Source organism: Rana temporaria, chromosome 8 (assembly GCF_905171775.1).
Source record: "Rana temporaria chromosome 8, aRanTem1.1, whole genome shotgun sequence".
Lineage (NCBI taxonomy): Eukaryota > Metazoa > Chordata > Amphibia > Anura > Ranidae > Rana > Rana temporaria.
In genome coordinates, this window is record NC_053496.1 from 34,738,306 (window position 1) to 34,752,867 (window position 14,562).

The 14,562-nt window shown below is 44.9% G+C and overlaps 1 protein-coding gene across 22 annotated transcripts in view; it reads left to right on the plus strand.

Annotated features, from left to right (window-relative positions):
* The window catches only part of ABLIM1 (actin binding LIM protein 1), a 297,962-nt gene that overhangs the window by 202,183 nt on the left and 81,217 nt on the right, over positions 1-14,562 (plus strand). For 13 of the 22 annotated variants that reach the window (XM_040361545.1, XM_040361556.1, XM_040361538.1 and 10 more), the window contains 2 exons: positions 29-184; positions 3,005-3,043. In XM_040361545.1, the coding sequence (XP_040217479.1) occupies positions 29-184; positions 3,005-3,043 (195 nt within the window). The remainder of the gene's footprint in view (positions 1-28; positions 185-3,004; positions 3,044-14,562) is intronic. The other 9 variants (XM_040361549.1, XM_040361559.1, XM_040361540.1 and 6 more) reach the window with 1 other exon arrangement.

Consider the following 14,562-nt stretch of genomic DNA (forward strand, 5'->3'; position numbering starts at 1 on the left):
TTCTTCTTCTTCTTGTTCTTCTCTCCAGGCTAAAGTGGATGATGAGATCCTGGATTACAAGGACCTCGCCGCCATCCCCAAAGTAAAAGCCATCTACGACATTGAACGGCCAGACCTCATCACCTATGAATCCTTCTATACGTCCACTTATGAAGACCGCCAGGACAGGCAGAGTGTGGGTGAGGTATGTGGTCTCTTATATTAACGGTGTATACCTTAAAAAACGAGGAGCCAGACAAATTCTGTAGCATCTCTTCAGGACTAGCCAATTGTTGATGAACTTGTTTTTAACTCATTATCTTCACTTGAAAAAGAAAGATAACTACAGACTATCTACCGAATGTGGGTACACATGTATCAAAATTCAGACGGTTCAGCAGAAACCGGCTGGATTTCCATCGGTGTGCAGCTCTGTTTGTTCAACAGAAGCCAATCGATAGACCAGGTTCTGTTGAATGGTCCTGCTTAAAAACCAGCATTCAATCAGCGACTGCAGCCAGGGGTTCACGCTGGGACTTGTAGTCCTTCAAATTTGGAGGGAGTCACATCCATTGAACAGGAAGGGGTGGGGCAAATTTACATAGTCTTGCCTTGGGCAGCACAAAACCAAAATACACCACTGCCAGCAGGACAATATATATCTTCTTTTTTTTTGCTTAGAGTGACACTACCAGTGGCGTAGCGTGGGGGCTGTGAGGGGGGCCACCGCCCCGGTCGCAAAATTTAGAGGGGCGATGTCACGAGTGTGAAGAGGAGGGAGCGCCAACAACAGATGGGACATAGGAACATATGCATGATGTCACCACTCCTGGCTTATCCAGTCATTATCAAGCACACTCTCCTCTTCCCTACAGCCACTGCTGTCTCACATATTGGATCATGTGACCAGACTGGAGATAGCTGAAAATAGGTAAGTCCATGGGTCAGGGGGGGGCGCAAATTACTTGCCTCACCCCAGGCTACGCCATTGGACACTACACATATAAGCATGTTAAAATACTGAATATTATTTCTGTTCACATAAATTGTTCTTAAAATCGCAGATTAAAAAACTGCATGCCATTACATGTGTTTTTTAATTTATTACATCTGCACTTATATTAATAACATAACCTCCAGCTATCTCATAACCTTCTATTTGGCTGAATTAATTATATCTAATTGCTGGTATCACATACGGTAAGTTACATATACAATTAGATATGATTGATTCGGCTAGATAGGAGGTTATGAGATAGTCGGAGGTTATGTCATTGATTTATTTGCAGATATAAAAGGAAAAACATGTAATGGCACGTATCTTTGTCATCTGCGATTTTAAACCAATTTTTGTGAACAAAAATAAAAGTGCTTATTTTATAGTATATTTTAAAAGGTATATTCATAATTTGGCTTCTTTGATGTACCATATTTTATGTTGTATGGTGATGACTAATCACAAACCAGACACTTTCTGTTAGGGTTGTCCCGATACCGATACCAGTATCGGTATCAGGACCGATACTGAGCATTTGCGGGAGTACTTGTACTCCCGCAAATGCCCCCGATGCCAGATCCGATACTAACCCCCCCCCCCCCCCGCGCCGCCGCCGCATACCGCAACGCCCCCGCCGCCTATTTAATCAGCGTGCAGGGAACATTACAGCTTTCATTTGAATAGCTGTCTGTTCCCCGCCGCGCCACGTATAGACACTCCCCCTTGCTCAGGATTGGACGGGTGATCTGTCTATCAAATGCAGATCACCCGTCCAATCGCGAGCAAGGGGGAGTGTCTATACGCGGCGCGGCGGGGAACAGACAGCTATTCAAATGAAAGCTGTAATGTTCCCCGCACGCTGATTAACTAGGCGGCGGCATCTAGGTATGGGGAGACATGGCTGCATATGTGGGGGGACTTGGCTGCATATGTGGGGGACATGGCTGCATATGTGGAGGACATGGCTGCATATATGGGGGACATGGCTGCATATATGGGGGACATGGCTGCATATATGGGGGACATGGCTGCATATATGGGGGACATGGCTGCATCTGTGGGGGACATGGCTGCATCTGTGGGGGACATGGCTGCATCTGTGGGGGACATCGCTGCATTCGTGGGGGACATGGCTGCATTTGGGGACACATTTAAAAAAAAGTATCGGTATTCGGTATCGGTGAGTACTTGAAAAAAAGTATCGGTACTTGTACTCGGTCCTAAAAAAGTCAGTGAGCAGAGATAGGGAGGCAGGACAGAGCCTCGCTCTGTGTGTCTATGTACACACAGAGTGCAGCTAGGGATCATGCCCACACAACTTGCCTTGGGGACATTTACCAGGGGGGGGGGGAGCCAAGAAGAGGATCTGGGCTGCTCTGTGCAAAAAAACTTTTGCACAGACCAGGTAAATATAACATGTTTGTTTTAAAAAAAAAAATTAAAACCATTAAAAGAGATTGTACTAACCAAATGTAACGTGTAATCGGCTTTCAACTCTGAATTTGGTCTTTCTACTTAATAGCAAATAAAAAAATATATATATGTATTTAATTCACTATTCTTTCCCTGCAGCAAATTCCTAAAATGTACTCTTTAATTTTTGGGCATCAGAAGAACAATCTTTAATTTCTATTCAGTTTAATTAATGTTTATTCATATTGCTAAGAGGCCTATTTATAAGGACTGGGAAAGTATCATGTTTGCCGCTAAAAATCACAATTTTCCTTTTACCTCCGATGTCACCTTGATGAAAAGTCTTTCTCTGATTTTCCTCCACTAAAAAAAAAATTGGTCAATGTTTAGGGCGGAGAAAGTCATCAGCAAATTTTTCTGAAAAGAAAATTCTTTAAAAAATTGAAAAATAGGTCTAAAATTGGGTAATTTTTACCCTTAATGTATTGGTGCAGAAGTCACTCGGCTCAGAAACTATAAAAACCATATAAACAGGCCTCTCTGTGTTTAGTCCGTGTAGTAAATACTGTGTAGATTGGTAAATGTGACTAATGAGTGGTCACCTCTCACCAACAGAGCGCCAGAAGTGACAGGTCTTCATCATACAACGAGAGTGTAAGTTGGGATAAGTAATGTCCAGAGATTTAATATCTAAAATTATAGGAAGAAATACATTTAGGATACATTAGGATACTCCAGTGTGGGAAAAAAAAGTCCCTGCACCTTTTTTGTGCGAATCCAATGCCATTTTATTTAAATGGGTCTTGCCAGACTTGCATATAATCACAGGATGCCTAATCACTGTGAATGCACTAATTTTAATGTACCAACGTCCCGGGAAAGTGACAATGGAAATTAATGGACTAATAAATTGGGCTTTTGGCGGTACAGGTAGTTAATGTAAAAGATCATTAAATATTTATTTTGTAAAAAATGCATAAATAGAAACTTGTATACATCATTTCATGAAACAATATCAGCATATGATATCAGTGCATCCAACACAAAGTAAGAGATAAATTTGTACTTATACAGATACATTCATGGCATAAAAGCACATAGCATCAGGAAGGTATAGAACTCTTAGTGTTTGAAGCTGAATCCGATATGCATAATGGTAGATCTTGCATTTACTCTCAACATGTTTCACGTACAGGACGCTTTATCAGGAGCATAAAAGTGGATCAATCGAATCTCAAAGAGTCGATCCAACCACCGATTGTGTGGTAAAGAGTGTACAACGCTTTTAACCTAACCAGCCTCCTGGGCATGTGGTAGGTACTTGTTGTGTCTAAAGGTACAAAAGTAGGACTATGGTACAAACTGCTGGTAAACAGTATATGTAAATGGGCATAAAAGCCCTAACTGGGATCCCACTGGCAGACCTTGGACTGAAGTAGACTCCAAATGGCAGATTGCCAAGGGATCACGGCGCCTATGCATGGACCTCCGTTTTTTGCTGGTCTCTTTTCCTGGCTGTTTCAACTTCGTTATGATCAGACATTGTTCTACTTAATGACAGATTTATTTTTCTGTCGGTAGCTGTTGAGGTGGTTACCTCCCCTCTAATGTCTGGCCAATTGGCAATCTGCCATTTGGAGTCTACTTCAGTCCAAGGCCTGCCAGTGGGATCCCAGTTAGGGCTTTTATGCCCATTTACATATACTGTTTACCAACAGTTTGTACCATGGTCCTACCTTTGTACCTTTAGACACGAGTACCTACCACATGCCCAGGAGGCTGGTTAGGTTAAAAGCGTTGTACACTCTTTACCACACAATCAGTGGTTGGACTCTTTGAGATTCGATTGATCCACTTTTATGCTCCTGATGAAGCGTCCTGTACGCGAAACATGTCGAGAGTAAATGCAAGATCTACCATTATACATATCGGATTCAGCTTCAAACACTAAGGCCCCATACACACGACAGAGTTTCTCGGCAGAATTCAGCGAGAAACTCGGTCAGAGCCGGATTCTGCCGAGAAACTCTGTCGTGTGTACACTTTCAGCCCGATGGAGCCGCCGAGGAACTCGTCGAGAAAATAGAGAACATGTTCTCTATTTTCTCGTTGTTCTATGGGAGAACTCGGCCCGCCGAGCTCCTCGGCGGCTTCAGGGCTGAACTCGCCAAGGAACTCGATGTGTTTGGCACGTCGAGTTCCTCGGCCGTGTGTACGAGGCCTCAGAGTTCTATACCTTCTTGACACTATGTGCTTTTATGCCATGAATGTATCTGTATAAGTACAAATTTATCTCTTACTTTGTGTTGGATGCACTGATATCATATGCTGATATTGTTTCATGAAATTATGTGTACAAGTTTCTATTTATGCATTTTTTACAAAATAAATATTTATAGATCTTTTACATTAACTACCTGTACTGCCAAAAGTCCAATGCCATTTTAGCCATAGAACTGTATGACTGAACTTGCATAGCACAGACATCGCATGTGATCGGCACCGCGATGCGGGTGCAACTGACATGCGATGTCTGTGTTCAATACACTGTGAACCCAGGCTATGGATGCGTCCCTACAAGAAAAATCCAGTTTGGGACGTTATTTCCTGAGAATGTTGTTCTATTTGCAATAGCAAAACAACAGAAGAGCAGAGCTAAAGAACAAAGTGTTAGCCAACAGCCAATGAGATTCTATTTTTCTAAAGGCAGCTCACTAAACTCTGGTTGGTAAGGGTTTGCCCTTTGCCTTACTGGATGAGGCATATACAGGAGTACTTCATAAATAGTGCAAGGGGCACTATATGTTTAAAGTGCAACATTCGTTGTGGTGCATTGGCAGCCCATTCATAATAAATGGGCTATCTTAACATATGTAATAAAATGCAACGTGTGCATTAACGCACCCCGACAGAATGCCTAAAGTCTGAATGGGCCCTATAAGTTATTGTCCTGCAAAGTTTAGTTGATGCCACACAGAACCTTCTGGAAGACAGGTGATAACAGCTGCATTCCCGTCCTATCTGGTGCTGACTCAATGGTAACGTTAGCGGTTTAATTATTTTATACGCAAAATCTGTTTCCTAGAAAGTTTTTTTATTTCACCCGGATCAGCCGCTCCCCGAGCACGGGACGGGACATGATCATTCTGTTTATTTGCCATGTGTTCTCGCTGGAAAATTCATTCCACTTCATTATGCTGATGACACATTGACATTTGTAACGTTCTGGATTAATGAGAACGGTCAGGGAGAGGCGGCCATGCGGATGGCACGGGACAATACCCGCTATGTGGGTCAGCATTCCTGCCCATTCATTAATGCCTCCAAGTTTAACTCCTTCTTCTGTACAATATAATACACCATGAATACAAAGTATAAATATTTTATCATACGGCAAGTTTGTCTCCTTTGGCCAGTGCAAAAAAAATTATACCGAGTAAATTTGAAGATAATTTTCTTGGCCAATTTGAAAGAAGCTTCACAAGAACAGCTAAATTCCCCAGAATAGTAAAATAAATATATAAATTATAATCAGTATTAGCTTTATGTAGGTAAGCAAGTATTGCTGCAACATCTTTTGTTAAAGAACATTATGTTATACCTGAAGATTAATACCTCCCACAGCCAAGTATTATCCCCTAAGAAATGCAAGAACATTTACAAGCCCAGACTGGATACACCCGTCACACCGAACATCAATTTGCAGTATTCCACACTGACTGCAGTGCCATCTAGTGACTGGATAGAGACATGGAAGAATGACAGTAGAAAAGGAGCAACTGGTCCATTGAGTTCATCCCCTATAGCAGTGGTCTCCAAACTGCGGCCTGAGGGCCGGATGTGGCCCTTTGCTTGCCTTTACCCGGCCCTTGGGGCACTATTCCTTCCACTGATACAAGACACTATTATGCCATCTGACACCAAAAATGGAGCACCATTTCTCCCACCGACACAAATAATGAGGGCTCTATTCTTCCCTAGGATACCAACAATGGGGCACTATCCCCCAACCCAAATACGGGGATGTTTACTCCCACTGATGCTAGGACAATTTCTACTCCTGCTGGCCACAATCCGGCCCTCCTAAAGTCTGAAGGACAATAAACCGGCCCTTTGTTTAAAATGTTTGGAGACCCCTGCCCTATAGATATTTAACATTTGGGGGTTTAATTACCTCTTTAGACTTTGAGATATTTCTAGGTTCCTCTAGTATTAATTAAAGACCTATTGGGGAAATCAGGACCTCCTTCCTCCTGCTGGTGATTCCTCCAATCATAACTAAACATCTCTATAGGGGAATCGCATGCCTCCCAACATTTTGAGATGAGAATGAGGGACACCTACTAGCAAACGTATGTAGGCATAGGACACGCCTCTTGCCACACCCCCTTAAAGGAGAATTATCAAAAAAAGATTAATTAAATCCACAAGGGATTTTTTTTTTCTTTTTTTTTAACCACAAATTTTCCTTTTATATTGGCTTTTAAAATTTACAAATCCAGCAATTTAGAATTTGGATGAAAGGTTTAGCACTGGGAAACACTTTTTGAAACATATATATATAGATCAGACCAAAATGAGGGACAAATGAGGAGGAATGAGGGACAGAGGGACATTTCTCCAAAGATTCGAAATCAGGGACAGTTGGGAGCTATGGAATCAGCATCTCCTTGCTCCTAATGGTGATCCCTCTAGTGATAACTAAAGATCTCTATAGGGGAATCTAGATCTCCTAGCCCAGGGGTCTCCAAACTTTCTAAACAAAGGGCCGGTTTATTGTCTTTCAGACTTTAGGAGGGCTGGACTGTGGCCAGTGGGAGTAAACATCAAAACATTTGTTATTAGGGGCAGTAATAATGCCCCATTGTTGGTATCATAGGGCGGAATAGTGCCCCATTTTGATGCCAATGGGAGAAATTATCCCTCATTGTTGGTGTTAGTAGAAGAAATGGTGCCCCATTGTTGGTGTCAGATGGTATAATAGTGTATTGTATGAGTGGAAGGAATAGTGATTCAAGGGCCAGTTAAATGTGTGCAAAGGGCCACAGTTTGGAGACCACTGTCCTAGCTCCTGATGGTGATCCCTCTAGTGATAACTAAAGATCTCTATAGGGGAATCTGGATCTCCTTACTCCTGATGGTGATCTCTAGTGATAACTAATTGTGATACATTTGCCTATATGTCTCAGTTTACTGCTCCCTGCTAGCCAGGTTATTGATGTGCTAATGTCCCCTCACTATTTCTAAAGGTTAATTGATCTATTGTGTTGTGTGAAGGAGAGCTGGGTTTAAGTGGCTTGTGTTAATTATTCTGATTGCTTCATTGTGGTAATTATCTCTCTATATGCGGGGTCGAGCGGTCTGGTTGATGTATTCAGTACAGCTAGTGCTCAGCGTCATTGATGTCATTGTCTAAAGAAAATGTGTTTCAGCATCGGCCCCGTCGTGTCTACCTAGTCATCTGTATGGAAGCCCCAGTGTGAGGGGGGCGGAGATTTGTCATTGTAACAGTTTTGGAAATGACATATAAGCTGTGTGTTATAACATTAAAGTCTGTGTTGTTCAAGCAGTAAGCTGGTCTCATGTGTGGCTTTCTGGGCGATTCCAGGGATATCCCTCCTCGTGGAATATTGGGGTGATTTTCGTTATGGGAAGAAGGGAACGTTGACGGGGATATCATACCGATACCGTCACAATTGGTTGGTAGCAGTGGGATTTTTCCCTTCTATTCCCCTTCACACCCGGATTCCAAGCAGACACTGGAAGAACTACTGGAAGTTCGTGGAAGGATTGCTAGCAACAAAACCAAGCGGGTCATCATAGCAGAATCAATGGAGCTAGACCAGGAGGACGGGATTGCAGCAACGCCAGCAGTACAAGAGATGGAGACACCAGTGATTCAGGAGGAGGAATCGCCAACCAACAAGCTAATGAGAGAGAAGCTAGCGTGGTTCGGCCCGAACCCAACGCCGGATGTGGTACTGAAAGTGATGGACATGTTAGTAAACGCAGAGCTACAGAAGGATAAACAAATAAGAGACGCAGAGCTACAGGAGGATAAAGAAATAAGGGACGCAGAACTACAGAAGGATAAACAAATAAGAGACGCAGAGCTACAGAAGGATAAACAAATAAGAGACGCAGAACTACAGAAGGATAAACAAATAAGGGACGCAGAACTACAGTTAAAACTGGCAGCAGTCCAACAAGCAGCCGCACCTTCTACGAACAGTGAGTACAGCACAGCAGACGCAAGGAAGATTCCGTTTAGCGCTTTTAAAGCTTTTGATGAAAAGGACTGTGAGATTGATAACTTCCTGGCGGATTTTGAGCGACAATGTAACCTGCACCGAATAGCTAGAGGAGACTGGGTTGCAATATTGTCAGGCAAACTGTCAGGCAAAGCTTCTGATGCTTTCCGGACCGTGCCAGATCAGGATATCCATAGCTACGCCCGGGTTAAAGAAGTGCTCCTGGCTCGTTATGCAGTAACCCCAGAGTCCCACCGACAGAAGTTCAGGGACTCACGCAAAACCACGAAAGACTCTTATGCGGAATGGGCATGCCAATTGTCCCGGTCGGCCTCTAACTGGGCTAACAGCAGCCAGGCCACCACCGCAGAGGACATTTTGCAACTAATGCTCCTGGAGCAATTTTACAATCACATCCAGACGGACGTCAAGGATTGGGTGAGAGATCGCAGGCCCATGACTCTACCAGAGGCCGCGAAGTTGGCGGATGAATATGCAGATACTCGCAAGACGAACCAGGTCACACCACAGGAACAACCTCCACCACAAACGGTGCCCTCACACCCACCAACCGCTAGATACCAACCTCCTAACAGACCGGTGACATCTAGCCCTCGCTATCATCGCCAGGAGGGCAACGAACAACGCTGCTTCCGGTGCAAACAGCTGGGTCACTTCAAGCAGAATTGCCCCATGAATGACAACACCAGGTCAAATTGGTCTCAACCTGGGTACCGCCCACCAGCAGCAGCCCATTGTGTAGACTCGGCTTGGGATCCAAAGGAGCTGGGTCAGGAAGAACCATTGGGCACCCCTTACGAAGCCCTCATGGTACAATCTGTTATTACGGACAACAGGGAACACCATTGTCAGCTGGTCATGGGCGACAGCCCTGAGCCGGAGGGGCCCTGGAGGGAGCTGGGCAGAAAGAGGCACCGCCGGCCACCCTTCAAGAAGAAGAGGTCCTGGAAGCCGTATAACAAGCTGACCTGGAAGGAGAAGAAGCGACTGGAGGAGAGGGAGTCGCAGCGGGCGTCCCAGATGCGTGCCGAGATGTTCGCCAAGGGCCCACCGGTGGCCCCTTACACCACCACCCAGTTCCTGATGATGAAGGACCATGTGGAGAGCCTGCAGGACATGAGCAAGCAGGAGCTGATCCGTGAGTACATAGAGCTGGAGGAGTGCATAAGCCGCATGGAGGAGGAGAACAACCACCTGAGGTCACAGCAGCATGAACTGGAGATGGAGCTGGAGAAGCTCCAAGAGGAGAACCGGCGGCTGCGGAGGGAGCCGGGGGTGGCTGACCTTATGGGGCTCCGATTCCCCTCCCCCCCTCCCCGGACTCTGAGCACCAGTGCTACAGCATTTCAACAAATATAACTTTTTCTTTTTATGAATCCCCTGGGATTGTCACTTCAGAGCCATAACCTGCCCCCTCCCATAGCGGGACACCTAGACGGCGGCGCACAGACCCATTCGCTGTCTTCACACTGACTTCTGGTGACTTTGCAGATCGCACAAAGACTTGGGGACTGACCGGCGTGTGATCTGACGACCCGGTGACATACCTGAGTCTGAAGCAGTTGCCAAGGGAGGTCAGTCATGCCAAACGGAGTTAACCTCTGACTAATAGCTCTGAACCCGTCAACCCTACTGGACCAGGGAAGGTCCAACCGGGTTTGCCGGAACAGGGAGCAAAAGGGGGGCCATTGTGATACATTTGCCTATATGTCTCAGTTTACTGCTCCCTGCTAGCCAGGTTATTGATGTGCTAATGTCCCCTCACTATTTCTAAAGGTTAATTGATCTATTGTGTTGTGTGAAGGAGAGCTGGGTTTAAGTGGCTTGTGTTAATTATTCTGATTGCTTCATTGTGGTAATTATCTCTCTATATGCGGGGTCGAGCGGTCTGGTTGATGTATTCAGTACAGCTAGTGCTCAGCGTCATTGATGTCATTGTCTAAAGAAAATGTGTTTCAGCATCGGCCCCGTCGTGTCTACCTAGTCATCTGTATGGAAGCCCCAGTGTGAGGGGGGCGGAGATTTGTCATTGTAACAGTTTTGGAAATGACATATAAGCTGTGTGTTATAACATTAAAGTCTGTGTTGTTCAAGCAGTAAGCTGGTCTCATGTGTGGCTTTCTGGGCGATTCCAGGGATATCCCTCCTCGTGGAATATTGGGGTGATTTTCGTTATGGGAAGAAGGGAACGTTGACGGGGATATCATACCGATACCGTCACACTAATGATCTCTATAGGGGAATCAGGAACTTATTTCTTCTGCTGGAGATCCTTCTAGCAATAACTCAAGACCTATATGGAGGAATCAGAACCTCCTTACTCCTGCTTGGGATCCCTCTGGTGATAACTAAGATCTATATAGATATATCAGGATCTCCTTCTGCTGGTGGCCATGCTAGTGTAGCGCCTGGCTACTTTCATAGCCGGTGCTGTTGTAAATTTAGAGGGTGGTCAGAGAGTTAGTTGCCTCTGACCGTGTTTATTTTGATAAATTCAGGGCTTTTGTTCCAGCTTTGGCTGTACTGTGTGTATACACTGTCGTTATCTGGGGAGTTGGTCCCACCCCAGACCGACAGGTGGCAGCAGTAGAGTCAGGGTAGTGTGGATGTTTCTCCTCGGGGCCAATCAGGAGGGTTGATCGCCTCGGCGGGCATGCTGGAGAGGGGTTTTTAGGGGGCAGACTCCAGTGGTGCAGGGTTTCGTCTTCGCCGCACTCCGCCTGGGCAGTCGTCCCACCACCCCTGTGTGTGGCCCTCCTGGCCGGGGTGTGTGTGTTTCAGTGTTCCTGGCTCCGGCACCACGTTGGTCTGGAGCAAAGAATCGAATTAGTAGGCTCAGTGTGTAGATTGAGTCTGCGACCGATGGATAACCTGTCTGGGAAATACAGAGCACGAGGCTGGTATCTCAAGAGAGGCCTAGTGCTTCATCGAAGGACACATCATTACTGAGAGGCTGGACGATGGTCGCCTATCAGTCCCGAGATTACTAAAAGCTGTCCAAGGGAGATTCGGGTGCTTAAACCAGTGTTGAGAAGGATTTTGGACCGAGAATATCTCCACCCTTGGGAAGGTCTGTGGCAGAGACTTTGCTAAAGTTCGGAGTGACACTCTGGCTGCTAGTCTGGCCTATCCAGATGCACTATACCCACTCTGGCTGGAGTGGTGACGTAAGTTGTCGTTGGAAGCAGGACTGCTTCCGAAACCCTGTTATACGCCTGAATCCCTTACCTACCACTTCTTCTATCATCTCACCTACTACTACTTTTACAATTTTTACCCCGTTGGGTAATAAAGCACAGAAAAAAGATACCTACAGCAGGGCCGATCCTAGGGTCACAGGCACCTGGGTGCAGAAATATTTCTGGTGCCCCCACATGGGCGTGGTCATTTTACTAACTCCTCCCCTTTACAAATGTTTCTATGGCAATGACTCAACCACAGAAATGCTCCCCCACAAAGTCTTCCTTACCCTGGGATCCTTACATGATCTCTTAACAATAAACAAAATACAGGAAAAGAAGCAGAGTACTTTATTGGGACCTGGAGGGGGGCCTCTGTGATGGACACTGTTAGAGAGTCTGTTAGAAAGAGCCCCCAGACATACTACAGACATAATACAGGAGATGGTCAGAGACTGCAAACATAGTACAGGAGACGGTCAGAGACTGCAGACATTGTACAGGAGACGGTCAGAGACTGCAGAAATGGTACAGGAGATGGTCAGAGACACATCAGTTCTGGACGGACACACACCTATGCTCAGAACACTAGTTCTGGATGGACACAAACAAGGAGAGAAGGAGGGAGGGGAGAACTCTGCCACTTTGGCGCACTCACCTCTGCAGGCGCCTGGGTGCAAAGCACCCTGAGCACCCTGCCTAGGATCGGCCCTGACCTACAGTGTGGACATTTACTTTCTTACAGCTCTAATCCAGTACCCTAGACGGCAGAGAAATAGAGGTAACATGCCACCCAAATCAAACCAGCAGCTCCTTCGGGGGTAGTGCTACACTAGCGATAACTAAATATATATATTTAGGGGAATCGGGATCGCCTTCCTCCTTATGTTGATTACTCTAGTGATAACTAATGATCCCTATAGGGAAATCAGGACCTCCTTCCTTCTACTGGTGATCCCTCCAGTGATAACTAAAACTCTATATAGAGGAACCAGGACCTCCTCCTTCCTGCTGGTAATTCCTCTTGTAATGATAACTGAAAATATACAGTATATAGAGGAACTGGGACCTCTTTCCTTTCCAGTGATAACTAAAGATCTATACAGTATAGAGCAGGGTGCCCAACCTTTTGAAGAGCGAGGGCCGCTTAAGCGACTTGGTAACCAGTCGCGGGCCACAATGAGCGGAGCTGGTGGATGGCAGCCCACTCTACTTTTTTTTTTTTTTTGCGGATTGGATTGGTGGTAGGCATTTGTAAACGGACACAAGTCCATTTATATCTGCCACTCCTTAGAGGTGACTGGAGGGTCCGATTGGGTCGGACTGACCATGTGAAATGGGCATAAGGCTGCTTTCACACTGATGCACTGTTTACCCGCCTCGCGGGTGTAGCACAATTCACCTGTGGCTTTCCTGCAGGTTAGCTGTACTTTGCCATAGACTTCTATAATATCCTATAGGTGTGGTGCACTTTCAGAAAGCACACAAAACTCGCAGGTAATAGAAGTCTATGGCTCAGTGCAGGTAGCCCACAGATGCACTTCTCTGCACCTGTGGATCAGTTTGAAAGAAGCCCAGTAACCCCTGCAGAACAGATATGCCCATATATATACACTGTGATTTTAGTAATAAACTTACTTTTAATAACAGTATTCTATTCTATTTTATTACGTCCCAGAGCAGGAGGTCGCGGGCCACATCAGAGGGCTCCGCGGGCCACATGTGGCCCCCGGGCCACTGGTTGGACACCTCTGGTATAGAGGAACCAGGACCTCCTTCCTCCTGCTGGTGACTCCTCTAGTGATAACTAAAGATCTATATAGAGGAATCAGGACCTCCTTCCTCCTGCTGGTAATTACTCTCATAATGATAACTAAAGATCTATATAGAGGAACCAGGACCTTTTTCCTTCCTGCTGGCAATTCCTTTTGTAATGATGGCTAAAGTATCTACATTATCTAGAGGAACTGGAACCTCCATCAGCGGATTATTTTCCCTTAAGTGCATTAATTTGTATTTAGAAATGCCAAACTGCAATTTCTAATACTTTGACCAATCTTCCAGCGATGCCAAATCACGTTCCATGTTACAAACACCTCTAGGAATAGTCGCGCTATCCCACATCTTTGTGTCATCTGCAAAAATACGATGGCAGAAATGTTTTGCAGAGATACTATGGAGTGGATGGCAATTCACGTAATCTGCTTATATCAGTGTAATAAATAGTTGTTTTATATTACACATGTGCCTTTAGTTACTCTTTTGCTTTTCTTTGATGTTTACGGTATATCATTTTAAAATGTCACTTGTTTTCCCCTGTTCTTTACTATTGTCGCTTCCATATGCCTTAATCTCTGTTCTTTGCGCTTAATCTAAAACTGGCCACACAAATTGCAATTTGATTTACTATATTACAAATATGCCTTTAATCCTCTATTTATTACTCAATGAATCATTTGTAGGAGAGGAAAGTAGAACCATTTAACATCAACAGATGCACCATTACCTACTTTGTGAGTTAGTAAGGTGCCGAATGCATCTATTGATATTAAATGGTCCACCACAATTGTGATATAGAATTACTAAATGATGTAACGATATGGCAAGGATCTACCTGATGGGATATAAGTGAGATCTCTCTATATTCATTCTGTTCCATTATTGGAGAAATCTAGAGGAGATTGTACAATCAGATTGTACTTTGTATGGCCAGTTTAAGGGG